Here is a 25116-nt window from a genome sequence, read left to right as displayed (position 1 = left end):
AAATGTGAATGGAAGTATACTGGTACTGCAGTCTATCTATCTATCTATCTATCTATGGAAAAATAATTTAAAATTTAAAAAAGTAAATGAATAAACGCATCAGTATTTCCTGGGTTAAGAGGGGGACTCCACCAAATTTACCCCTGGGTTTTAGGTAACACCGAGACAGATGTTCCAGCTGTAGCAGCTGCTAGACTGAAGTGTACTGCATCTCCTGGGAACACGCTTTTTAAGGAGATATCGGAGGTCCTCAGATGGAGCCATAGCTAGGATTTATGCGTTGGCAGTGGCAGACTAAGTATGTTTGAGGGGCAGGGGCAAAAAAATAAAGGGGGCACCAGTAGTATATGGTGGGGCACCAGTGCACAGAAAGTTGTGATGCGTTTATAGTCAGTAGTTTCAGAACATTATCGTACCATTGATTGTATTAAATATAGATGAAGCTTTCAGGTCTGAAACTGAAGCCAATGCAGAAGTTCCTTTATTTATGAACTCAGTTGAACAGTTTCTTTATAAGTTTATGGTCTCAATCGCTAGTTTGAACACAGCATATCTTCAGGTTCACGCTTCTGTGTCCAAAAAACTAAGATGGCAACGTCTGTAATACCAAAGTCGAGCCTTCAAAACCAGTGGGTGATGTCTAAAAGGTTTACACTTGGTACATTCGCATCTCAAACTCACATTTATGGTGAGGCCCTGTTTTACTAGATGAATGTGACAGCAGACCTCTAATGTCAAACTACACATACATAACTGTTTTGCACAGTGAAAGTCAAAAAGTGAAGTAACAAAAAGTAAAACACATTTCTGAGTGCAGGGGGACTTTAAGGATACACCCCTTTATTTCAGGGACCCACAAAAACAGTCACTTAAGTATTTAATAAGAAATGATTAGTAACTCACTCCTTACTTACATGACATTAACCAGGAACATGGTGAAGGTGATCATCAATCAGTTACACAGTATCTCCTGCTCCTGTTTTGTTGTAGAAATATTATGTGTTGCAAACTGTTTCCTATCTCCACACATGCACACACACAACAGCGCCCTCGTGTGGAGGAACCAGTCATGTGTATATGCAGTAATTGCTTCACATAACAGAGGAGGCTCTGTAACTACGCTGATATCAGACTGCTTGTGACCAGTCACAGTAAGACTTGCACAGAAGCAGTAGTCGGCAGTAGTTGGACAAAAGCTTAATCTTTTACCACACATTCCTCTCTGATATCAAGGCCCTGCAAGTGAAACCACTGAAGCAAACACATGACCACATAGCAGGGGAGCTGCACCTGCTTTGCACTGAGCTGACATTTTCGTAACCCCTTAGTGCCGACATAAACACTTTTGTCTTCAAAGGAAATAATTGTCTTAAAGGATAAATTTGCCCCAAAATGAAAAATCAGTCATTATCTACCCACCCCCATGCAGATGGAAAGTTTCTGCAAAACATTTCTGGAGCTTTACAGCAAAACAGAGCTGCAGCATTTTCTTAAAAAACTGAAGTAGATAGGGACTTGTTTAAAAAACAATTAAAAAAAACATTAAATGGCTCCATAGGCTCGTCCTGTGTCATCCAAGTCTACTGAAGCGCAAGCTCCCAAATTGTTATTTAGACCCTTTTTCAAGCCGAAATCTTCACTGTAGCTGTTAAGCTAAAAACGCTAGTGTGCACCCATTAGAAGTGGGTGCACAAGCTCAACCGCACCTCGCAGGTGTAAATGTCTTTTCACTTGGGATTCCTGGGGCTCCAGGAGACTTGGATTACGCCGGACAAGCTGTACGGAGCCATTTATGTTTTTTTAATTTGTTTTTTGGCTTCAAAACAAATCCCCATCTACTTCAGTAGTTGAGAGGAATGCTGCGACGCTGTTTTGCCGTTAAACTCCAGAAACTTTTTTAGTGACTAGGAAACTTTCCATCGACCCATGAGGGTGAGTAGATAATTACTGAATTTTCATTTGGGGTTAGGGTTGAACTTATCCTTTAAAGGTGCACAATGTAGTTTGTTGGATAAAATATTAATCAGTAAAGAAAGATCTTCATTGACTGATTTTTTATGCCTTGTCGTTATATGAGTGCCTGCGGGCCGCTGTAGTAGCAGCTACATACGTCATCACTGTTAGCAGTAACTTGTACGTATGCTCTAGTGAAGAGTGTGTTCAACTTTCACGGCTTCTTTTCTATTTAAATGTTCATGAGGTGCATGACATACTGTTTTACTTTGTTTATATGTGGCGGACCCTGCCACCTTTCTAGCTTCAAACAGTGTCCTGGGGACCTTATTGTCCTCTGAGAACAGCTTGTTTATTCAGTTATGGAAAAAATAAATATCATTATCTCATCAATATTGTAAACATTAAAATTCTGAGTTTAATTTTCTTCTCCAAAACAACATAGTGCCCCTTTAAGTGTGCTGAGGCAGTTTGAATTACCTCACCCACTGACAAGCACTGTGCTGCAGGAAATAGACTGCACCTGACTCACCTGTGTGACTAAACAGAAGTGGCTCGCTATGTGTACAGATATGTAATGCTCGCATCTCGCTTCCTCGGAGACTAACTTTTACTAATAACAAGTTAGGAGTCATCTGCGAGGTTAACGCTCCCACCTCTGATCTCCACCCATCACTACTTAGTGCTTCGTCATTGCTGCGACACCGCCTCTCCGCGGAGACCTGACCGGGAAAGTCTCCAACTTGCTCTGAAGGGAAACACCGGAATCATGGCATCAAAATAAAGGTGGAGGAAAACGCGCAGAGGACACATCCGTCTGCTCAGGTAGGTCTCGCCCACTGACACTGTCATCGTGTTGACATCGCACACCTTTTTCTCCTTCTTCCTCCTCTTCTCCTCCTTCATTTCCCGTCTCCTCTCGGCGGCGGCAGTTCGTCTGGAGTTCACTGCACCGTATTTAGATGGATTACGGCAAATACGACGAGGTCAGGCATGTTTGTGCTGTTAGCCGGCATAGAAAACAAGAAGCAGGACTCATGAAAAACCCACTGTGGCGTCTGGAGTACACGGTGAAGGTGGTAAGAAATGTCTGCCAGAGGTTTGCAGCGGGGCTGCTTTCACCTGCCTGGAGAGTCAAGGCCCCAAATACTTTGTATACCACAGATACCTAGCTTAAATATGACAAACAAGAACAAGTCAGATGAGCTAATACCACTTGAAGTATGTACATTTTATTGCTGGGTCTGTTTATTATGATGCAAATGTAAAACGTGTTATTGTTTTCCCCCTAAACAACTTATTTGGGTCAAATATAGCCTTGTGATATTGTTTCCCTCTCTTTTTTCTCTTCTCAGAAGATGCTAACTAAATGCTAAGTCGTTCCTCCACAGAGCTGTTCATGACATAATTCAGGCACAACAGTCGTGTAACAGATTAGTAGTTATTTATGTGCTGTGGAGTAATAGTCAGCAGTCATTTATGATGTAAAGCAGAGTTTATCTTCTTACTTGACTATGTGTGATGTCATCTTTTTAATTAAATGAATATAAACTCTCTATTATGTGTCTTGTCACTTAGATAAAATAAGTATTTTACTGACCTGACACTCTGTCCCCCCCCTCTCTCTCTCCCTGTCTCTGACCTGGTCACCCTGTCTGGGATTATCCATTTAATCTTCTCCATGGATGTGATGTGAGTATCAATTACCATTTGAGTTATATAAAAAAAAGTGTATGAAAAATGCATTATGATCTGATTGATGCATTGCATATTTGTATATTGCATTGATGTTTTCATGCAGCACATACAGAGAGAATATCCCACCTTAACAAATATACATGTAGAAATATGGCCCCTTTAATGCAGCACAATATGACTTCAAGGTTATTCAGGGTGTGATTAAGCTCTGCAGAGAAGGATTTCATTTATATTTATGCAACCATTCTATTAAGTCATCACTCATCAGTCTTTACAGAGACTATTAAATATTAATTCTCTATTACTTCTGTTTGACATGCCATTCTCACTGGGATTGTAGACATTGTTTGTATCCTCTGCTTGCATGTATTCGCTGGTTAGACTGCTTTTCTATCACGATCCTTTCCGCATTTGTGTTAAAAGTGACCATTTCCTTATGTCACAGGACAAAAAGGTTGTTGTACTTTATTTTATGATTAAGTTATAAAAAAAAAAAAAAAAAATGTATGACATCCTTTCTAACATTGAGCATCAAACAGATGTAAGAATTGAGATAAACGTTTAGAAGTAATCCCAGTGAGAGCTTTAGTAGCTGGAATTACAGCTTTATGTTGTCCTGCTGGTGTCCACATCGGTCTAGTTTTGGGAGGGGTAGTCTGACCGTGTCACCCTGACGCATCTGGACGCAAACACATCTTTATCTCTAATGAACACATGCTCCCAGCATGCCTTACAGCTCTATGTTAAGGTGGATTAGTGTTGGTAGGGATTCCCTCTCTCTCACAACACATAATTAATGTTAAACCAGTGATTTGATCTTTCACCATGGAGTGTTTTTTAATATAACGCGTAAAGTGCACTTATTTTTACCCAGATTGCCCTGTGTCTTGGGGAAATGTGAGTGTAAAAGAGGTTATTGCATTGTTTAATATATGGGCGTACATAACGATATTGATGATAACCGTGATACATAAAAACAAAATATTGATATTGTTTTAACAAAACACATATAATAATACTGTGTAAATAATACATTGCCTCTTAAATCATGTCTGTTTCATTTCTCTTGCTTTGTCATAGTAGGTGGCGGTTATACACCTTAACATTGGTTGCCTCCTACCATAAAGCTGAGAAATATACATTCGGTCAAAGCCAAATTGTTCTTTTTCTACACCTTTGTGCAGTTATGGTTACAGACACTCTCTCCTCTGCCCTACACTTGTATTTTGAGTTAAATCTATTTACCAAAGAAGAGAAAAAAGACACGGTAAACAAAGTTAAAGATGATTGTGTTGGGTTTTTTTTGTTGGTTTTTTTTATGCAAATTTTCTATAGATACAAAGATAATATCGTTATTGGGAATTTTTTAGGCCTTGATTATCATGTAGTGAAAATCTGATAACGCTATTTTAGTATATGTTGAGAATTTAAGTGAAAATAACAATTGGTCTGTTCTTACTGCGGACCTATAACACTGATTGTTCAGTCATGTCAACAAGATGCATGTGCAGAGTTGATTCATTTGCCATGTATCCACCAGGTGGCAGTGTAATTTAAGAAAACATGGCCATGTACAGTAGCATTAGATGATCAAACCAAAGTAGCATGTACTTAGGTGGCCTAGAATGTCCACCACAATCTCTTCAAAGTACTGTGAGCTCCGGGGCCTGGTACAGTTTTTTTAAGGAGATCTCAGCTGACATCCAAGCGCATGCATATTAATATGGCATTTCATTTTCAGTGTGACTCATCGCTTTGCATTGTCTCTGGATGCAAATGTTTGTGGCAGTTTTTTCTAGCTGCAGGAAATCCACAACCGTTTTGTTTGGAAACTTGTCCTTTCCTATTGTCCCCTTTTAGATTAAGGCACTTAATGTACAACGTAATATCCTGAATCTTCCTCTCTAAGAGACATCACACAGTGTGATTTAAATTCTCTGAGGTGTGTATGAAAGTAAGGATTCAAACTTGGCCTAAAACAGGAAGGATGGGCAACATGTCTGCTGGCAGAAAAGGGGGCAGAAACATGGAACATTCCTGGTTCATTAATTCTTCATAACTTAATGGTGTGCTATGAATATTGATGCGCTGTTACCATCTATCCCGTTAGTGCTCTTGAGAGCTCAGATCCTGAGCACAAATAAAACCCCTGCAAACCATGCCTCCATCACATGCACACAAAATTCATATTTAAAGCATTTTCAAAGCTGCACAAGTTGTTTTACATAAGAGGGAATGCGCCGTGGCGTGTGATGTGTACCCAGATGCGGTATTGAAAGTCAGAGAGAGATGAATTGGGTGGAAGTGGTATGGGACGTTATGTAATCACTGAGTGATGGAGCCAGAGAGGGATAAAGATGTTCCAAACAAACATAACCCCCATGCACTCAGCTGGAGTAATGCACTGCGCCATCGCATGTGCGTGTTTTTGTCCATGCTTTTGAACAAGCGAGGAAGAGTGATGGAGGAAAACAGAAAGTGTGCGTCAGTGTTTTGGGTGTGTCTTCTGTGCGAGTGGCTCGTCTCAGTCAAGAGTCTGTGGTTCCAGTCTGTCACTGTCTCAAGGGACTGTGGGTCTGTGAGTGCTGCTCCTCTTCTCCTCCCCTCTCTTTTCTGTCTCTCCTCCCTCTCCTGGGTCCAGCTCAACACCTGCTCCATGCAGTAGGCACACAGCAGTGCAGGGGTTCCTAAGCAACTGAAGGCAACACGATGAGTTCATGTTCCTCTTTGTTTCCCTCCCTCAACCTTTCTCTAGTTATCTCCCCGGCTTTTCGTCCCAAACAGAAATGAACTATATCCAAAAGTACTTTCTGCATGTACCCGGCTGGGATTCATCAGATTTTTCTTGTTAATGCTTAATGTTACAGTAATTGTTAAACACCACCAGTGGGCGTGCTGTTGTGCTGCTTATGCGTCATCACTTTGCTCAGTGATCAAAGTCTAAATAAGAAAGCACGATTATCGACTGTTACTGAGAGAATCTTCTTTTTTAGCTTCTGATATTTGGTGTTGCTTCTCGATAACTATTATGGACTTAATGACGAGATTTACAGCTCGCCTTCGTACTGGTAAGAATTTTTATTCCATGCATAGCAGAATTAATTGCCCAGAAATGACATGTGTCACTGCTGTACATGCTGCATGAACTTGTCAGTGTGAGACAAAGGTGAGGGTCTCTTTACCCCATGTGGCTGTCAGAATAATGAACCCCTTTACCCCCCCTCCCTCCCTTCTTTCTGCCTATGAGCCGTATGGCCCTAATGGGGTCAGGCAGATGGGTGGGGACCATGCCGGGGTCCATTAAGACAGCTTGATCGGACGCACATGTGTGTTCTGGTTTGTTTGTGAATGTTTAGATAAAATATTTGAGGGTGGGTCTGGTGCTGAACATCACATTCCCAGTCGATACTTTTTTCCTCTTCTGAATTTGAAACCCTGCCTTTCTTAATATCTGACCAATTGGCTCAAGGTTGTCATGCGGTGCAGATGAATGCACCATGCAGTGCTTGAATAGACTGGGCAAGCCTCTGTGGAGCATTGCTGTGGCCTCTGTGCCTCCCTCCTGTTCCTGGACATTGCACTGTGTTAATGATTGCACTCTTTGGCCCGCCTTACTCCATGCCTGTTGGGGATTGTTCTAAGGAGGCTTAATGTAATATTGTACCAACATAGGGATGAGTTGTGAATTAAAACAATGCACATACCATCTTGTACAAGCATACATATGCACAAATCTGTGGTTTATCAGCACATAAGATTACTTATAATAGTGTTTTCTTGGGTTTGATTGCTGCAGCTCATATTTATAGCATAGCGAAATATCCACCTGTGTTTAAATATCCTCATATTTAGAGGTATGGAGCAAATTAATTCAGCATTTGATGAAAGTTGCATCCATCTCCTCCACCTTTGCATGCGGTTGCGCCTCGAGGCGTGCGGCTCGGTGCTCAGTTGGTCATCTCCAGTCCCAGCCTCGCAGTGAGACTCCACCCCTTTACGAGCATCGGACACCTTCAGCAGCACAACAAAGCATGTGTCGCTCCGCAGCATTGTTTCTCCTCTGAACGTGCGGAATATAGGATTTTGTCGGATTTTGCTCCGTTTGCTCTCCCATTGATGCTAATCCCAGAGTAGGTAAGCCAAGTTTGATATGCGTGTTGGCCGGGCGGTGGGGATGAGTTGGTGTTTATTTGTTTTGTTGTACATTCGGCGCCATTTTCATACACAGATTTGTTTAAATACCCCGGCACGCTGGCCCGATACAGCCTCTGACTTTTGTGCTCTTTAGCGGGGAAAAAAGTTGCAAATTTAACCCGTTTGGGCTATATTATCATGCGAATTTTCGGCGATTATTTCTGAAAGCAAATTAAAGTTGTACTGCATAAATGTTGCCCGATTTAAATAGCCTAGTAGCAGTCTTACAACATCCCCATAAATCAGGAGCGCTCCGTATCAGCGGAGGCAGCGATGCGTTTTCACACATCCGTGTGTTGTTTTGGTAAAAATGAATGGGCATGCAAGTGATCACTGTGCTTACAGAGGGCGCACTGTTTGAACATTTTAAGAAACGTACAGTTTTGAAAAATGTTTGTTTTCATAATTAGGCATATTATAAAGTTATGTAATGGTTGATTAATATCTGGTATATAAGGATGAATGATGACTATATGGGGGAAAACACTGAATACATTTTCTGTTAATTCTTTCTATTTAACAACGGCTCATCTTCACATTAAGTAGACTATAGAGGTCTGATGATCAGTGTCAGTGGATACAGTAATCCTAAATTAAGATTAAGAACTGACTGAAAGGCGACACGGTCGCCCTATTTTGTCCCCTAAATAATTCACATTTATAAACAGTTATCATTCCAGATAATGCACTTCTGTGTCTTCATGTCAGGAATGGGTGTTCTTGTTCTTGAATACTTCTCTGTGAGGTGTGTGTTACAGCTATTTCCAAGAATCTGTCAGATGTTGTTGTTTTTTCATGCCGCTTCAGAGATGGCATTGCTCTCGGATTAAATTTTCTGCTTGAGATGACTTGCTTTTACCCCCAATATGAGTAAATGGGTTAAAAATATCCATCTTCGCTGGAGGGCGGCATATGTGCATATGTGTCTGTTCCTGTGTGTGTGTGTGCACACGCCTGCACTACCCATAACGCACTTAAGAGAAGAAACTCATCCAATAAGCCTCATCTCCATTGATGATACCACTGGATATATATAGTCAGATAATCTTTTATGAAGCGCTGCAGATATGACGTAGGGAGGATGAGGGAGAGGCAGCATTAGTGGAGTAGTACTGGTGTGGCTTGCATGGCAAACATATGTAAACACAGAGGTTAAAAAATGACAGAGATAAGACCCGGGTGCCTGGGGTCTCCTGTAATGCTGAATCAGCAGTGTTGTGAACACCGAGCTGCTGAAGTGATGCTGAAGGATGTTTTTGGCTCCGCTGAATGAGAGTGAGGTCACCGAGGTCCCAAAAGAGCTTGCTGGTGTTAATCCTCTTTTGGGAGTTATGATGCATTCGTGCAGTTAGACTACTACTCTGTTGTGTGAGCATTACTAAAGAGGGAAGCGACTCCACATGCTATAGAGTCGTTCAAGCTTGTCTTCATGAATGAGGCAGTCTGCGGGTGAGACTAGTTTAAAAACCTATTAAAATCATCAAACGTTACACAATCTTCACACAAAATATGAAACAGTAGAATTACATTATTTAAATATAGTAAATAGAGTTCACAATACAGTACTCATTTTAAAACCTTTAAGAAATTATGGATTTTGTGTGTCTCACATAAAAAAAAAGAACACTTCTTTCATAATGTGCACTAATGTACATATGTACTCTTCTGGCAACGGGCTTTGGCTAAGGTGATGTTGGAGATGGATTCAGAATTGCTTTCAGGGCAACCACAGTAAATCAATCACGCTACTTCATTCTTTTCCCATGTCGGTTCATGTTACAGCATCTGGCTCGCAGACCATCTGTGTGTATTGATTAGTTTAGAACTGGGTTTGGGGTAGGTTTACACAGAGGACTAGACTAAAGTAACCCTTTGTAGACCAACACCTTTTTGTTGAGCATCACCCAGTACTCAAAGGATACATGTTGTCACAGTGTCCATGATTGCAGAGCTTTATTTATAGTTTGATCCCTTTTTTTATTTGTTGCAAGGGTCTACACGTTGCTCCATAATCTTGCATGCATTCAGTATTATGTTGCACCATATGATCGTTTAATAAAAAAGATCATGTGTACACTATAAAGACTTAAGATATTCAGTGCTGGCCCATTTTGTGTGTATGCACGATGTTGCTGGGCAGGCTTGTGTCCATTAACTGATCATACAAAGAGTTTAGCTAGGCACGTGTTAGCGTGTATGTTGGCATGTGTGTATCTGTGTTTACGTAGAGAGTTTAATAGGAGCCACCATGTGGCTATAGGACTGATATCTTGGCTTTCAGTTCATTTCTGTTGATTGTCTGCCAGGTAGGCGGGGCTCAACATAAAACCATGAATCAGCACAGCTGATTGCAACTTCAGCCAGCTTTTCTCTCTCTCCCACACGCCGAGACACACACAGATGCACACACACGCAGAGAGGCAGACCAAGAGAGGGACAAAGAATCAGAGTGGAGGGAGACAGTGAGATAGATACTGTAGGCAGGTAGATAGATGGAGATAATCTCACTTGGTCACTTGGGGGCTGATTAACTCTAAACTCCTTCTAATTCCTTAAGCCTACTCTCAGTACCCAGGAAACATGCTTTCTTTTTGTCCTACCGTTCGTTCCTGCAGGGTAACATTATTGTGGAATTCATGTTACTTGTCAGTCAGTGACCAGTGATGATAAGGAAGGGTTAGTGTATTCACTCAAAGCAAATTAAATCTCTCTCTGATGTCTTATAAACTAGTCTGAGCATTTGCGGATGTGCACACATGTATGCTCATGTGCATTTGGGTGTTGTGTGCAGTACGCTGTGAACAGAAATAGATATGAGCTTGTCTGTAAAGGCTAACTAATGAGTCCCTGCATCCTGAGTACATGTAGCTATTTATATACTATACCTCCTCCTCCTTCTTCTCTGCAAGCTCTTCCCCATTCACTTCTCTTGTCTCATCTTGTCACACAGATATGCGCCCACGAACACACGCAAAGCAGCAGCGCTACACCATCACTCGCAAATAATATGAAAGCTTTGGTATCTGGACAAATTCCTGAATTTATTGAAACAGCAGTTAAGTCATCGTGTCAGCATCAATTCAAAATGAGAACGGTTAATAAACTGGAGCTCACACTGTTGGTGATCCTTATATTTAAAGCGACATTAAAGCGGCACTGAAATTAATGATCTTACTGTTTATCAGACCACAAATGCAACCAGAATTTTGGCAGGGAAAATGATTGACACAGGAGCGGAGTGTTTCTGGGGGCCAGGCCTCACTGATTACAGCACAAAAACACACTTTCATAACTTTAGTCACTGATTTTAGTGAAACTGTATATTTTATGGAGAAAATATCTCGTGATTAATAAAGTTCTCTGATGGACAGATAGCTTTACTGCTACTAACTGTAGCTGCTGCTTACTAGTTAGCTCAGCAGCTATGTCCTTTTAGCTGACTCTGCCCAGCCTGGAACCTGTGTTTACACTGCTAGCACAGGACCTTCGGAACGCAGGGAGGAGAAAGTCCTCAGTTCCAGGTTGGGATGACCCACGGGAGAGAATCGGCTAATAGAACCACTAACTGCATGGCAAACTGAGCTAACAAGCTAACGGGAGCTACAGGTACCAGCAGTTTCAGTCACCTCAGTAAGACAATGGAGGGAGGCCAAGCTTAAAAAAATATCAATTCTTGCATTCATAGATTTCCACAAAACACAAGTCATTTGAACTCATCATCATCATCTTGTGGCAGTAACCAATATGTGATTCACCATGCCATGCCAAGAAATCTTTGTCCCTCATTGACTTTTGGGGTTCTCAATTTCATGTTCTCTGTCTCTCCCAATAACACCAATGTAATTGAGTGGTCTTCATCGCCCTATTAGGGCACAGAAGCCTCCATAATATTTGAACTCCTAAAGTCAGGTAAAATGTGACATTTCTTTTACGTGAAATACGCTGATTCAAATCAAATTTCAAATGGTCTTCCTGCAGGAGCAGCAAATGCAATTAAGAGTCACTGAAAATCTAAATCAAATGATTATTCAACTCCAGCCTTGGCGTTTGCACCTGATCCAGCAGCTCTGTTTGAGCTCAGTCTTGCTAGAGGGTGGCCTACTTCATCTATAATTTAGCTCATTAGAGACACTAATTATGTAGGATTTAGGGCAGGGTTTCTTTTAACAGTACAGCAATATTTCATCTAATTACCTCCATCCCCAAAAAACGTATTATGTGAGATTGATGCTGTATTGAGAGATCCTATGGTGTGGCTGTCGCTATCTCAATCAGTCATGATGCAGGTTAGTCCTGCTCAGCTGGCTGATAGCAGAGATGTTAGATAGGCAGCACAAAATGGAGGAGGCAGCAGACACAAGCTCAGCTGGTCCATTAGGAGCATGTCTGTTTCCTGACAATCACAATTGAGATGACGGAGCATTAAAAGACCCAGAGGAGCCCGTGAGCATTGATGCATACCGGTGTGTGTGTGTATGTGTGTGTGTGTGGTGACCTAGGGAATAGGCCTATGGGGGGTCCTGCGGGGGGAAGGGTAGGCAGGATTAGTTATAGTGTGCAGTGCAGTTATTGGTCACTGGACACAAACAATGGGAGGGCTAAAGAGGATTTGGTCTGTGTGCGTACCCCCTCCTCCTCCTTCTCCTGCTGTCCTGTAGTGCCAGTGGGAAGTGCATGGTATAGAGAGCCAGGCTGCACCCTTTGGGGCGGCCCTGTACATCTGGAAGATTGGCCTGTCTGCTTGTCTAGCATCTCCCCTCCCCCACGCCATACAAGGCAGGGTGGGACTTGAACTACATATGGAGACAAACACAGCCACATTAAGTCACCAATTAGACAGCGCATACTCCAGACAGGATGCGAGCCAGTCTCATCAAAGACAAAAATTGATTGTGATGTTAGTCTGATAAATCTCACTTAGGAGAGGTGTAGGGTGATTGCATAATACCTGCGGTGTATTTCAGTCAGTTGTGTGATTCGATCAGCTGGTTAGAGGTTTCTAAATATACCAGATCTGTCCTCGTGCTGCCACACCAGTGAATCAAAGTTGTGTGGGTTAAATTGCAAGGCCCTTGTTGTGACTTTGAAACACATCATTGTACAATAAGTAAGTTAAGCAAGGATGTTTACCCTGTTGGATATTGACAGCAGCAATATATTTTGAAATAGACCATACGGATAAAAACTTCACTGTATATGTACTAAAGCCCAATCATCATACTCATCATCACGTAAAAGGTTTAAGATTCAATAACAGTATTTTGCTGATATTGATTTTTCATTAAGAATCTCTAAAATTTGGTTTTTAAAACATTGTGACCACATTCAAAAAAACTGCTCTCCAAATTCTTGCTATGTAATGTCTGCACGTCATATCTGTGTTAAGTTAATATCAGCTGATATATTGGCCTTTCCTAATATGTAATTTGCTTTTAGAAACTGTTTTTAACAAAAAATAACCAGACATAAATGTGGATTTTTTTGCCAATTAAGCAATTTGAATATGACAAATTAAGATTCTGAATTACATCAATGCAAAAATCCTAAAAATTCCTATATTTTCCATGAAGCAGTCTTTCTCATTGGTTTGCAGTACCGCCCACAGTGACCTAATCCACTAATCAATACCATCAATTTATTGACCATTTTATGTCATTTCATGGTATTTGTCATCATGTTACCTAAAGCTGGTACCTTACATGACCTGTGCAGAATGGGTCTATGTGAGGAAGAGCCGCGCATGTTTGGCGATGATCCAGGCGGTGCTAATATGAAGCTTCAGTGCAGAATGCCTCCTTTGTGTCAGTGGGATTTAATGAGTCTGCGATAGGCCGCGTTGCGAGCTCAACATCAGAAACTCCATGTAGACACAGACACACTCTTCAACAAGGAAGCCTATTGTGTGATGAAGTGATGTTTGTGTATGTGTGTGTAAGTATGTGTGTTTGAGTTGGAGTATAATGTGTGGGTGGCAGTTGGCTTCGTGTTTTATGGAATACGTTTCATTGATGCCACTCAGAGTGGGCAACTTACAAAAACGTAAAGCAGCAATTTAAATGACTTATTGTAGAAAACGCCTGTGGTAAATTGATCTTGCTTAGATCATCAGCTTAAACGATTCATTATCGAGTGAGAATAATGAAGAATGCATACAGATTAACCTATTTGCATGATAAAAGATAATAATGTCTATTATTCTCATCATCATTGAGAAAAATCTAAACAAGTGGGCCTATTGTTATTGAAGATTTAACACAACAAAATCCTTTTTTGTTGTTGTTTGTAGCGATGCATCTAATAATTCTTAATATTGATTAATTTGCCAATTTTTTTTTTTACCATGAATGGATTAATTGTTTGAACTTTCAAATGTCAGAAAATTGTAAAAGACACAAACATCACAATTTCTCAGAGGCCAGGGTCCTGAAAATGCTGGTTTTCTCTGGTCATCTGTTAAAAGCTTAGAGATATTCACTTGCACATAAAACAAAAATATGCAAATTCAGGAATCTAGAATCTGAAAACCATAGTACAAGTTACTTATTGGATCAGCATAGTACAGTCCATGTGTTACATTTGCTTGCCATTGTTTCCTACACACAGGCTAATAGTCCACTGCTCCTAATCTTGTTTGTTGTGTTCCAAGTATAGCCGTGCAGTGCAATGTCACACTCTGTACAGCACCGTGACCTTTCTCCATCTCTGACTCCCTTCTGTTCTCCTTCCCAGTGGCTACCATGACAACAGAGGCAAGTGCAGTGAGTGAGGCGGACACTGAGGGCAAGCAGAAGGCCAGTGGCGCCAAGCCCGAACCCGAGCCAGAGAACAAGCAGAAGCCAGAGGCGGCTGCGTCCGAGCCAGAGGGGGAGCAGTCGAGCAAGAAGGCCCAGGAGCAGGCCTCTGAGCCTGGGCCTGCTGACGTAGCTACCTCCCCTGAGGAGGATCAGCTGAAGCCTCGCACCCGGACCTCTGCTGGCAAAGGCCTGTCTCGCCTCTTCTCCTCTTTCCTTAAACGGCGCTCACAGTGCTCTGAGGGAGAGGGGTTTGAGGTAGAGAAAGCCAGGGAGGAAAAGGCAGACAAGGAGGAAAAGGCAGACAAAGAGGAAAAAGCTGACAAGTCAGAAGAGGAAAAGGTGGAAGAGGTGAAAAGTGAAGAGAAGGAGGCTAAAGTAGAGGAGGCAACATCTGAGGCAAAAGAGGTTAAAAAGAAAGAGGAAAAAGAAGAACAGAAAGAGGAGAAAAAGAAAGAGGAAGAAAAGGTTGAGAAGAGGGGAAGTAAAAAGAAAAAGAAAGAAGCCAAGAAGAAAGGAGAGAAAAAGGATGAGGAGAAGGTGAAACAGGACGAGGAGAAAAAGGAAGAGGAAAACTTGAAAAAGAAAGAGGAGCAAAAGGAGGAAGAGAAAGCAGGGCAGACTGTAGAAAAGGCAGAGGAAAAATTGGAGACAAAAGAAGAAGAAAAGAAGGAGACTGCCGAAGTCAAAGAGAAGGGGGCAGAAGCCGGAAAGAAAGAGAGTAAAGACGAGGAAAACATTGACAAGAGGGTTGCAAAGAAAAAAGAAAAGGAGGAAAAGGTAAAGAAGAAGGAAGAAGAAAAAGCAAAGAGGAAAGCTGAGGAAGAAGAAAGAGTAAAGAAGAGGGAGGAAGAGAAAGCAAAAAAGAGAGAGGAAGAAAAGGCGAGAGAGGCCGAAAAAGCAAAGAAGAAAGAAGAGGAAAAGGCCAAAAGGAAGGAGGAGGACAAAGCAAAAGAGGATAAGACAAAAAAGAAGGAAGAGGATAAATCAAAGGAGTCAAAAAAGAAAGAAGAGGAGAAACCAAAGGAGTCAAAACCGAAGGAAGAGGAGAAGGCAAAGGAAGAGGTAAAGAAGAAAGAGAAGGAAAAGGAGGAGGAAAAGATAGAGGACAAGCAAAAAAAGGAAGAGGAAAAGGGGAAGAAAAAAGAGAAGGGAAAGAACAAAGGAAAGAAGGAGGTGAAAGGCTCAAGTGAGGAGCAGGTGAAAGCGCCTATTGCTGCTCCAGAGCCGGAGCTTAAAACTGAACCAGACGTTGAACAGGCTCCTGATCAGCACTCAATAAGCAGCGCAGAGACGCAGGTGAGTGTGACACTGACAGCAGTCAGTTAGCTTAGCTTAGCATAAAGACTGGAAAACAGCTTGGCAATGGGAGGAACATCCACCCACTAGCATCTTGAAAGCTCCCTGACAAACAAGTTGTATCTCCTTTGTTAAATCTGTACATAACTGAAATCTCACTTAGTTTATCTTTGGACAGAGCCACACTAGCTCTTTCCACCTGCTTTCAGTTTTTATGCTAAGCTAAGCTAACCGGCTTCATATTCAATGGACTGAGAGTGATGTCTTCTCTTCTATCTTCTCATCTAACTCTAGGCAAGAAAAATAATAAGTGCATTTCACAAAAAGTCAGGCTTTTCTTTTAATCATAAGGGTTCAAAGCAGGACAAAAGTCTTGACAAAAATCTGCAGAGAAAGGTCAAAAACAGAGCCCTTCTGTATAGAAATTCATGCTGCAGATTTGACTGTAGTAGAGGAACACATGTTTTTTTTCTTCTAATGAATATTTTATGATGTGGACAGCTTGCTCAGCGAAAGTAACTATGCTGCTTGGAGCTGAAAGCTTGGTCTGAAACAGAAATGATCCGTGCTGGTATTTACTACAGCTAGCATCAACAGCAGTATATTTGCTGTTTACTGGGTTGCATTAATAATAGAGCTGTCATCATGTAGCGCTGTCGTCAAAACAAAGTACATTGTGTCTTCCCCATTCTTCTTTTATCTGTATCTGACATCCTTTCCAAATGTCTTGACTCTGCCAGCCACCTCAAGAAGAACACAAGGAAGAAGCTGAGATAAAAAAGGAGCCTGAAGTAGAGGAAGAAGCAAAGGAGGAGGACACAGAGAAAAAAGAGGAAGAACCAGCAAAACCGGAGAAAGAAGGCAAAGGAGAGGAGAAAGGAAAGGAGGAGGCAAAGAAGGAGAAGCCTGCAAAAGAGAAGAAGACAGAGAAGAAGACAGAGAAGAAGGCAGAGGAGGCTAAAGGCTCCAAACGTCAGAAAACCATGCAATGCAAAGTCACCTTACTGGACGACACTCAGTTTGAGTGTGAACTCGATGTAAGAGACCACCCAAATTATAGTAATGACTACCATCCCTGTTAAAGACAGATAAATGAATATTCCTCTTTTCCTCTTTCTCATGTAGAAACATGCTAAAGGCCAAGAACTTATAACAAAGGTGTGTGACCATGTCAACCTGATGGAGAAAGATTACTTTGGCCTTGCTCACTGGGAAACACCGACCAACAAGGTAGGTTGTTTTTTCTACTCCTTTTATTTCAGACTCTCTGCAAAAGCATTATAAATATTTTACATGACACTGGCCAGAAATTGGTTGTAAGCAGTTGGTCATTTCTTTCCCTTATTTTCCGCAGATATGGTTGGAAGCCACCAAAGAGATCCGGAAACAGGTTCCAGGTGCTGTGTACGAGTTTGCATTCAGTGTGAAGTTCTACCCACCTGATCCAGCACAGCTCACTGAAGACCTCACCAGGTGACAATCTCTAGTTGTAAAGAAATAGTTTTGATGTTTTGAATCAGCTGATTCCCAGAGATATAGCATGTTATTTAGTGAGCTTTAGAGGTGCTGGTAGGCAAATTCCCCCAACTTCCAGTCTTCCTGCTGAGCTAAGCAGTAGGATCTCAATGTTCTCATCTAACTCGCAGGACAGCATGTATTTCCAAAAATGCCGCTACAGTAAAATCTCTTAAAAAACAGAATCAAGTTTTTGTCTCCTTAAGTGAGCTTATTTTTCCCTCTCGCATCTTCTTCAGGTACTACCTGTGTCTCCAGCTGAGGAAGGACATTATGCGTGGTGTTCTTCCCTGTTCCTTTGTCACACTGTCCCTGCTGGGCTCCTACGTAGCCCAGTCAGAGCTTGGAGAGTATGACCCAGAGGTCCATGGAACCGAATATGTTAAGGATCTGACCCTGGCCCCCGGACAGAGCAAAGAGCTGGAAGAAAAAGTGATGGAGCTGCATCGCACATACAGGTAATCAAAGGGGATGGGCATTGACTGGGCAACATAGTGAAGGTTTTCTTTAGTTAGTCAACAATGGTGTAACATGTAACAGAAATTTGTGTAATCACAAGTCAGCAGACACGAATCTTTAGTATTTTTATAACTATTTAAGTAGATGATTTTAAGAGTCCTTCAAATAATCCTGAGAATAAAATGCATCTTCAAAAAGACCCTTCTTTTCTGTGTTTTCCAGGTCAATGAGTCCAGCCCAAGCAGACATGTTGTTTCTGGAAAACGCCAAGAAACTTGCCATGTATGGAGTTGACCTGCACCAAGCCAAGGTAGGGATTTGTTTTAATTATGTTGCCTGTTTAGATGAGTGTTGTGTGGCTTAACTGGTAGTGCAGGTTTTTAATGAAAATTCTAAAATCCCAAAGTCAATAGTTTAAGTATGCACTGACTTCCTTTAATTTTTAAAATGCCTGTCATTGTTTTGCAATGGCCTGCGTGTATTACATCAGTAGCATCCAGATTTTAATTACAAAATTGATGTCAGCCCCCCCCCCCCCCAGAAAAAAAGGAGAGATTAATAACATTTCAAACTCCATGACCTCAAAACCGAAGTCCTCATAGTGTGAGAAAGTCTGCCTCCCAGTGACTGTTTATTGTAACTGCAATGACACAATATCATAACTGTTGTTCACCCTGTTCTTGTGCGTGCAGGATCTCGATGGTGTCGACATCACACTGGGGGTTTGCTCCAGTGGTCTGATGGTTTACAAGGACAAGCTGAGGATCAACCGTTTCCCTTGGCCCAAAGTGCTCAAGATCTCCTACAAACGCAGCAGCTTCTTCATCAAAATCAGGGCATCAGAGGTAAATCGGAATTTACATTTTTACATCATGTTTTTTGTTGTTGTTTTTTAATTTGGACTTCAAATCATACCTCACTTATCTGTTACGTTTTTAAATCGTATGAACTTCTATATATTACCTATAGATGATTGCTACATTTACACATGGACTCATATCACTAGAGCCATTCCTTGAATTTGTTTTATGTTCTTGTACTGAATTTAACACAGCATTATGATACTTATAATATCACTGTGGGATTATCATAATCCCATTGTTGTATTTCATGTTATTTATAACTGGTGTGATTGTTGCTGTTGTGGATGTCCAAACCCCCTGGAGACACTTCATATTACTTTTTTCTATACATATGTACTATTTAAACAAAATACTGACCGCAATTCAGGTTTTGGTTCGAGACAATTCTGTAACTTTCATCTTTATATGTGGCATTCAAATACACTTCATAAATACATTTTTAATATTTAAATTAAGATATTATTTTTAGAAGTGACAGGGTTCAGAGTTTGTTCATTCAACCCAGCTCAGGGATGTATGTGATGTTTTGTGCAGCATGGCAGATTAAAGTCATCAACATAAAGTTATGTTCAACTTTGACATTTTTTGACTTCTGACTTTCTTTCTTCACTTACAGCAAGAGCAGTATGAAAGCACAATTGGCTTTAAACTGCCCCACTACAAAGCCTCGAAGAAGCTGTGGAAAGTTTGCGTTGAACACCATACCTTCTTCAGGTAAGACCAGGTCATTCTTGCCTTATTCTGTGCAACACTTCCCTGCCTGGCAACAGAGGTCATCCTTAGGTTCTGTCTATCCCCTGGATAATTGGCTAACTGTTCTCTGCAGCTTAATCCCTATATTGGCTCGCTGGCAGTTAAACCACAGAGGAAAAGCTACCCTTGCCACCCATGGTCCTGACCTTAAATTAAACCTCAAAGATTTTGTCTACTTAATAAGATGAAGGTCAAAGTTGTTGCTAACCTTGTTGCATAACAGTGACACTCTGAAGGAATGCAAAATCCTTCGATGTGATACAACACGTATCGAACATGTTTGAACTCCTACTACGGGCTCTGCCACTTTGATAAATTACATTTTGGGAAGATGAAAATTAAGAAAATGTTTTTTTCTCCCTCAGGGTTCCAACAGTAGAGCCCCCCGCATCACGTCGCTTCCTCGTCTTGGGCTCCAAGTTCCGGTACAGCGGGCGCACTCAGGCCCAGACCCGCCAGGCCAGCTCCATGATTGATCGCCCAGCCCCTCGTTTCACACGCTCTGCAAGCAAGAGGCTGTCCCGTAACCTAGACGGAGGTATGTTCAAGTGTGTGATACGTGTTGGAATCGCGCATGAATCTCGCTTTAGAAACACAGGTTCGATAAGATACTCTCTGACTTGTTTCGCTCTTGTAGCTGGAGATGAAACTCTCCAGTTCCTACAACGACTCTCCACATCAACCAGGTCTGAGGTTGATGATTGGTCATTGATGCTGACATCGGACAAACCCCAAGCATCTCCTGAATTCCCAGGTACCAGGAGCTGTGTGGAGCTGCACCGGCACTTTTTGGCATATTTGCAGCATTTGTTTTATTCTCGCTCGCAATCAGCCTTTTCACATTATTTAACATGCTCATTCATTGTGGCACATTTGCTTTAATGGCGGTAAACCTTTAAAAAGGTTGCTTGTCAGCTGTGGCACAGATGGTTAACTTGTCAGAACACTGACCTACTTTGACATGTGGGTAATGTCACCCACCTTCCGCTTTCCCTGGAATGATCCCAGGGTATCGTTGGTCACTGAAAGTAAGGAGTTTCCTCACAAAGTTAACCACACACAGGCATTTCCAGTCTTGAGGCTGCTGTTCCTCATTTCTTGGCATTTTCAGAAGTTGATGCTTGATGTATGCTGCACATTGGCTTTCATTTGCTTCTCGCTTGCACCTTTATGTCCAAAATTGTATCAGACTGAGTTACTTATTGCTGCTCCAGTGGCTGTCATTAAACCAGGATAAAGCTGGTACTTGAGCATCACAAAAATAATAGCCAGTTTCTTTTTATCCATTCATGTTTGTGTGAAGGATGAGAGCCATGTTTCATTCAGCTTTGTACTAACCTCGGCTTACTGGACTCCCAATAGTCTGCTACAAATGCCTGGCATCTGGCTTTGTTCAAAAACACGCTTGAAGCACTGTGAAGCATTCACAGTGGCTGTCATCTCTCCAGCACAACCATTGCATAACCACCATCGCCTCGTCATCTCTTTACAGCCAGGGTAGAGTCTGAGCAGACTTCCGTTCAGTCCTGGGAGGCAGGGCAGTCTGTTCACACAGTAACAGTGACCTGGCAGGACACCGAGACTGTGCAGACTAGCTCTCAAACCATCACCCAGACAGCCAGTCAGCCGTGGCAGGAGCTGGCCTCTGATGAGCAGCAGCAGCAGCAGCAGAGGACAAAGGAAGACGAGTGGTCTGCAATGTTCCTTCGTTATCCTCCTTTTCCGTTTGTCCCACCATCTGATTTTGTGAAACAGACAGGTATTTTTTTGGTTGAAATCTGAACCCAGAATGTGTAAATCTTCTACTTTGACTTGGATTTTGAAGAAAATGCATCTAAATTTTAATTCATTCCAGCATACTTACACTTTATTAATTATATCAGTACATATACACTGCATTATCCTCAAAGGCTTCTATAGAAACCAAGCATGTGGTGCTATTCTGCCGCATGTTTTCAAGCATGTGCGGTTTGAGGCTCTTGTGTGATTGCTCATCTGGTATGAAATTGTTCACTTTTGTTTCTCTGATGTTATCAGCTAAGCTCAGGTTGGCAAAAATGAGCTCTATGGACAGACTATTGCAACCAGCATTGACACAGCAAGATGATTGGTACCTTTACTTTGACCGAATCTTCAGCCCATCCTCGCTTGAGCGTACTGACAAACCATGTGAGTTTCTCCGTGTCAAAATATGACCTGCGGTTTGAATACTGTTGTACAAAAAGCCAATTTAATGGTTTATTGTTTTACTTTCCCTTTTACTCCTCCCAGTCTCTTCTGTAGCTCAGTTCCAGCTCCAGCATGAGGATGAGCAGGACATGTATGTGGCAGAGCAGGAACTGACCACTGAGCAGATCATTGAGAGGCTGCAGGAAAATGTGAACTTGGTAGATCAATTGACAGAGATGCATATTTTGGAAAGGAGGTTGAAAGAAGTGAGGGATTTAGAGGAAAGGCTCCAAGAAATGGATGAGATGGCAGAGATACTTGAGGAAGTAATAGAAGAGGAATTGGGTAAGAAGGAGGTAGATAAGTTGAGAGACGAAGAGGGAGGTTTGGAGCTGGAAGAACAAATACAAGCTAGACGTGTAGCTGAAACAGTGGTGAAGAAATCAGTGAAAAGAATAGAGGAGGATGAAGTGGATGAACTAGAAGATGAGATAAAGCGAGTGTTTTTAAAAGGCTTGATACCTGAAGAGGAAGAGGCCGAGGTGAAGCAGGAGAGTGAAGAAGAGGTGAAAGATGAGAGCCTGTTTGATGATAGTTTGACGGAGAAGCTACGACAGATTGATAAAGAGTGGCAAAGCCAGGTGGTAGAGAAGTCTGGCTCTTCAGATGGCACCACTACCACGTCTGTAGTGGCATACCAGAAGGTGGAGCGTAGGACTAAGAAGAGGGTGACTATTGTAGATGAGAGGGGGCCAAGGTGGGAGGAAACTGAAGAAGTGCGGGTACAGGCTGGTGTCATATCAGAGGAAAGCTTAGAAAAAGAAGAGAAATGGCGTAAGACAGAAATACTGGAGGAGATAACTGAGAGAAAAGTCTCAGAGAGGCTTCAGCCTGAGGTTGCAACTCAGGTGGCAGATAAGGACGTCTGGTTCATAGTCTTTGATCGACTTCCATACAAAGCTGTTTTCATACCACCAGGTACAGTATTTCAGTTTAAGTCCTCTACTAATACCTCTAATATTGTCATATCACTACAATTGCCCTCTCTTTTTTTTGCACAGTTTACATTAAATTAACAGTGACACTTAAAGTGTCAAAGCAAAACCCTCTTTAAATTCAGTAGAAAGATAAAAAAGATGTTAACAGGCTGGCTCCTAACTCGTTTTGATGGCTTTTTCCTTTCTCTTAGAAATATAATTTGACATTTATGGAATGGCTGTCTGTGCTAGATAGTTCTAGGTTATATTCATGTGGACGCACTGTAGTGAAAGTAAGGACCGTATCGCATATATAAAGAATGCGTTCAATGTAGATGTCCTAATGGTGCAAAAGGGGTAAGAAAATGAATATCACAAGATTAGAAACAACCTCAGCCTTCATTTTCTGGCGAGAGAATCCAGGAGAATTGGGTAAATTTAAAGGGTGGTATATCAGTAACCAGAATGAAAATTAAAGATCCCATATTGTAGAAAGTAAGATTTCCATTAAAAAGTAGGTTTGTGTGCAAAATGAATAGTATGAAAGTATCAAAACGCTCAATCCATAAAGACATGCACTCAGTAATGCTCTTAGCATGGCCGTGGTTGAAAAAACACCGGCAGGCCTGATGATGAAACATGGTGGGCGGTGCCCGCTCAGGCGGATGAGACCCGACCAATCAGAGCAGACTGGGCTTTTCGAGAGGGGGGTCTTAAAGAGACAGGAGCTAAAATGGAGCATTTGAAGCAATGATTATTATGTTAAATTAAAATAAAAATTAAAAATAATAGTATGGACCTGAGAATGAGCATAAAAGAGGACCTTTTGTAATCATATATAGAAATGTCATCCATAGAGTTGAATAAGCTTCAAACAGACCGACCTACACAGTACATTCCTCTCAAAATACTGTGCTTGTGGGTACAAAACATTAATATTAACATATTAACCAATATGTTTCTGTGCTTTCCCTGAAATTGTACTTGTCAGCGGCTACAATGATGTGTGGAATGCTTGATTGTGGATTTGCAGTCTTGGAATCTGTCTCTTGCAAGTGAGAATAACCCATTTACTGTCATCATTAGTTACCCCCATGGAAAGTGCTCAGGTGATTGAAGGCGAGTATTTCACCTCAGCGACTGAGATTACAACAGTTGAGGAGGAAACAGAGGTGATAGTGGAAGAGAGAAAAATAACAGAGGAGGAGGTATGGCGTACACCAGAGATCTCACCACCACAGACCGTCACAAGAAGAGATGATGACTGGTTTGTGCTGCTGGATGGTATTCCCAGACAAACGCCTTATGTACCACCAGGTACTCCTTAAACCCCCCGTACTATTTTTCAGAACAACTTTGGCGCTCTCGTGCTTTACTCTGTGCTTTCCCGCTATATGTAGTAAGTGTATGTTACTGCTTGTGTTAAAAGACTTTCTCCTGACTTTGCTCACATCAGTTACACTGGAGGAAAGAGACACAGTGGATACAAAAAGTTTTGTCTCTATGGTTCAAACCGCACCTGATGAGGAGATTAGAGAAGTGGTAACTGAAGAAAGAAAGATCATAGAGGAGGCACCAAGACGTCTACAAGAAATCCCACAGCAGCCGGTGATGGACAGGGACGATGATTGGTTTGTGTTGCTGGATGTTGTTCCTAGAGAAACATCATATGTACCACCAGGTATTCCTAAAATCCCTCCACTGCTTCACAGCTTTATCAAAGCAAGCAATTATCCTGAGCTTTGCAGATGCTCTTATCCTTAAATCCTCCGTACTGTCTATAGTGTCTGAGGATTATTTTTCATCCCTTTTGTCTTAGTTGCTGTTGCACAGCGTGTTGAAGTGTCTCCAGAAGAACGTGTCTCCTTGGTTGAAACGACAACCATTGAGAGGATAGATAAAAGAGTGGAAGTTGTGGTAGAAACCACTGAAATAAAAAATTTTTTGAGTGAAAAGCAAGAAGTTGTTCTGCCACAGGCTGTGAGAGAGATAGAAGATGACTGGTTTGTGCTGCTGGACGTTGCCACTAGAGAACCATCATTTGTACCACCAGGTATTGTCGACTTTCCCTACAGTCCTTAGAAAGCTTATTTTGCGATTTTTGATGTCTCACAATACTTTATTCTGTTTGTCATTAGTTACCGTGGCCGAGTACACTCAGGTTTATCCTGAAGAAAGAATTTCTACTGCAACGGAAGCAACAACAGTAGAGTCCAGGAAGGAGGTTGTAATAGAGGAGATTGTGGTGCGGAAGGTGGACAAGAAGATTCCCACACTTATTATTTCAGAGCAGAGTCTGCTAGTCAGAGAAAGAGATGATGACTGGTTTGTGCTGCTGGATGTTGTCACTAGAAAACCATCATTTGTGCCACCAGGTATTGACAACTGCCAATTGCGCTCCTTACAAGCTTGTTTTGTACTTTTTGGTTGAAGTGTCTTTCTTAC

At 41.7% G+C, this 25116-nt stretch overlaps 1 protein-coding gene across 12 annotated transcripts in view; it reads left to right on the top strand.

Annotated features, from left to right (window-relative positions):
- Positions 1-2480: 2480 nt before the first annotated feature.
- LOC311259627 (uncharacterized protein) overlaps positions 2481-25116 on the top strand; it is a 36311-nt gene continuing 13675 nt past the window's right edge. For 8 of the 12 annotated variants that reach the window (XM_084356868.1, XM_084356875.1, XM_084356873.1 and 5 more), the window contains exons 1-18: positions 7638-7781; positions 14575-15935; positions 16676-16972; positions 17061-17165; positions 17290-17408; positions 17690-17908; positions 18132-18219; positions 18602-18754; positions 19389-19486; positions 19891-20063; positions 20163-20279; positions 21018-21284; positions 21563-21694; positions 21797-22672; positions 23758-23988; positions 24128-24352; positions 24491-24724; positions 24810-25046. In XM_084356868.1, coding sequence (XP_084212994.1) covers position 7781; positions 14575-15935; positions 16676-16972; positions 17061-17165; positions 17290-17408; positions 17690-17908; positions 18132-18219; positions 18602-18754; positions 19389-19486; positions 19891-20063; positions 20163-20279; positions 21018-21284; positions 21563-21694; positions 21797-22672; positions 23758-23988; positions 24128-24352; positions 24491-24724; positions 24810-25046 — 4933 coding nt within the window. In that variant the 5' untranslated portion in view covers positions 7638-7780. Of the gene's footprint in view, positions 2779-7637; positions 7786-14574; positions 15936-16675; positions 16973-17060; positions 17166-17289; positions 17409-17689; positions 17909-18131; positions 18220-18601; positions 18755-19388; positions 19487-19890; positions 20064-20162; positions 20280-21017; positions 21285-21562; positions 21695-21796; positions 22673-23757; positions 23989-24127; positions 24353-24490; positions 24725-24809; positions 25047-25116 lie in introns of those variants that run through there. The other 4 variants (XM_084356866.1, XM_084356865.1, XM_084356870.1 and 1 more) reach the window with 3 other exon arrangements.

Source organism: Pagrus pagrus (assembly GCF_965226575.1).
Source record: "Pagrus pagrus genome assembly, chromosome: 7".
Lineage (NCBI taxonomy): Eukaryota > Metazoa > Chordata > Actinopteri > Spariformes > Sparidae > Pagrus > Pagrus pagrus.
Note: the sequence above shows the minus strand (reverse complement) of the source record. Positions and strands in the feature narration are given on the sequence as shown.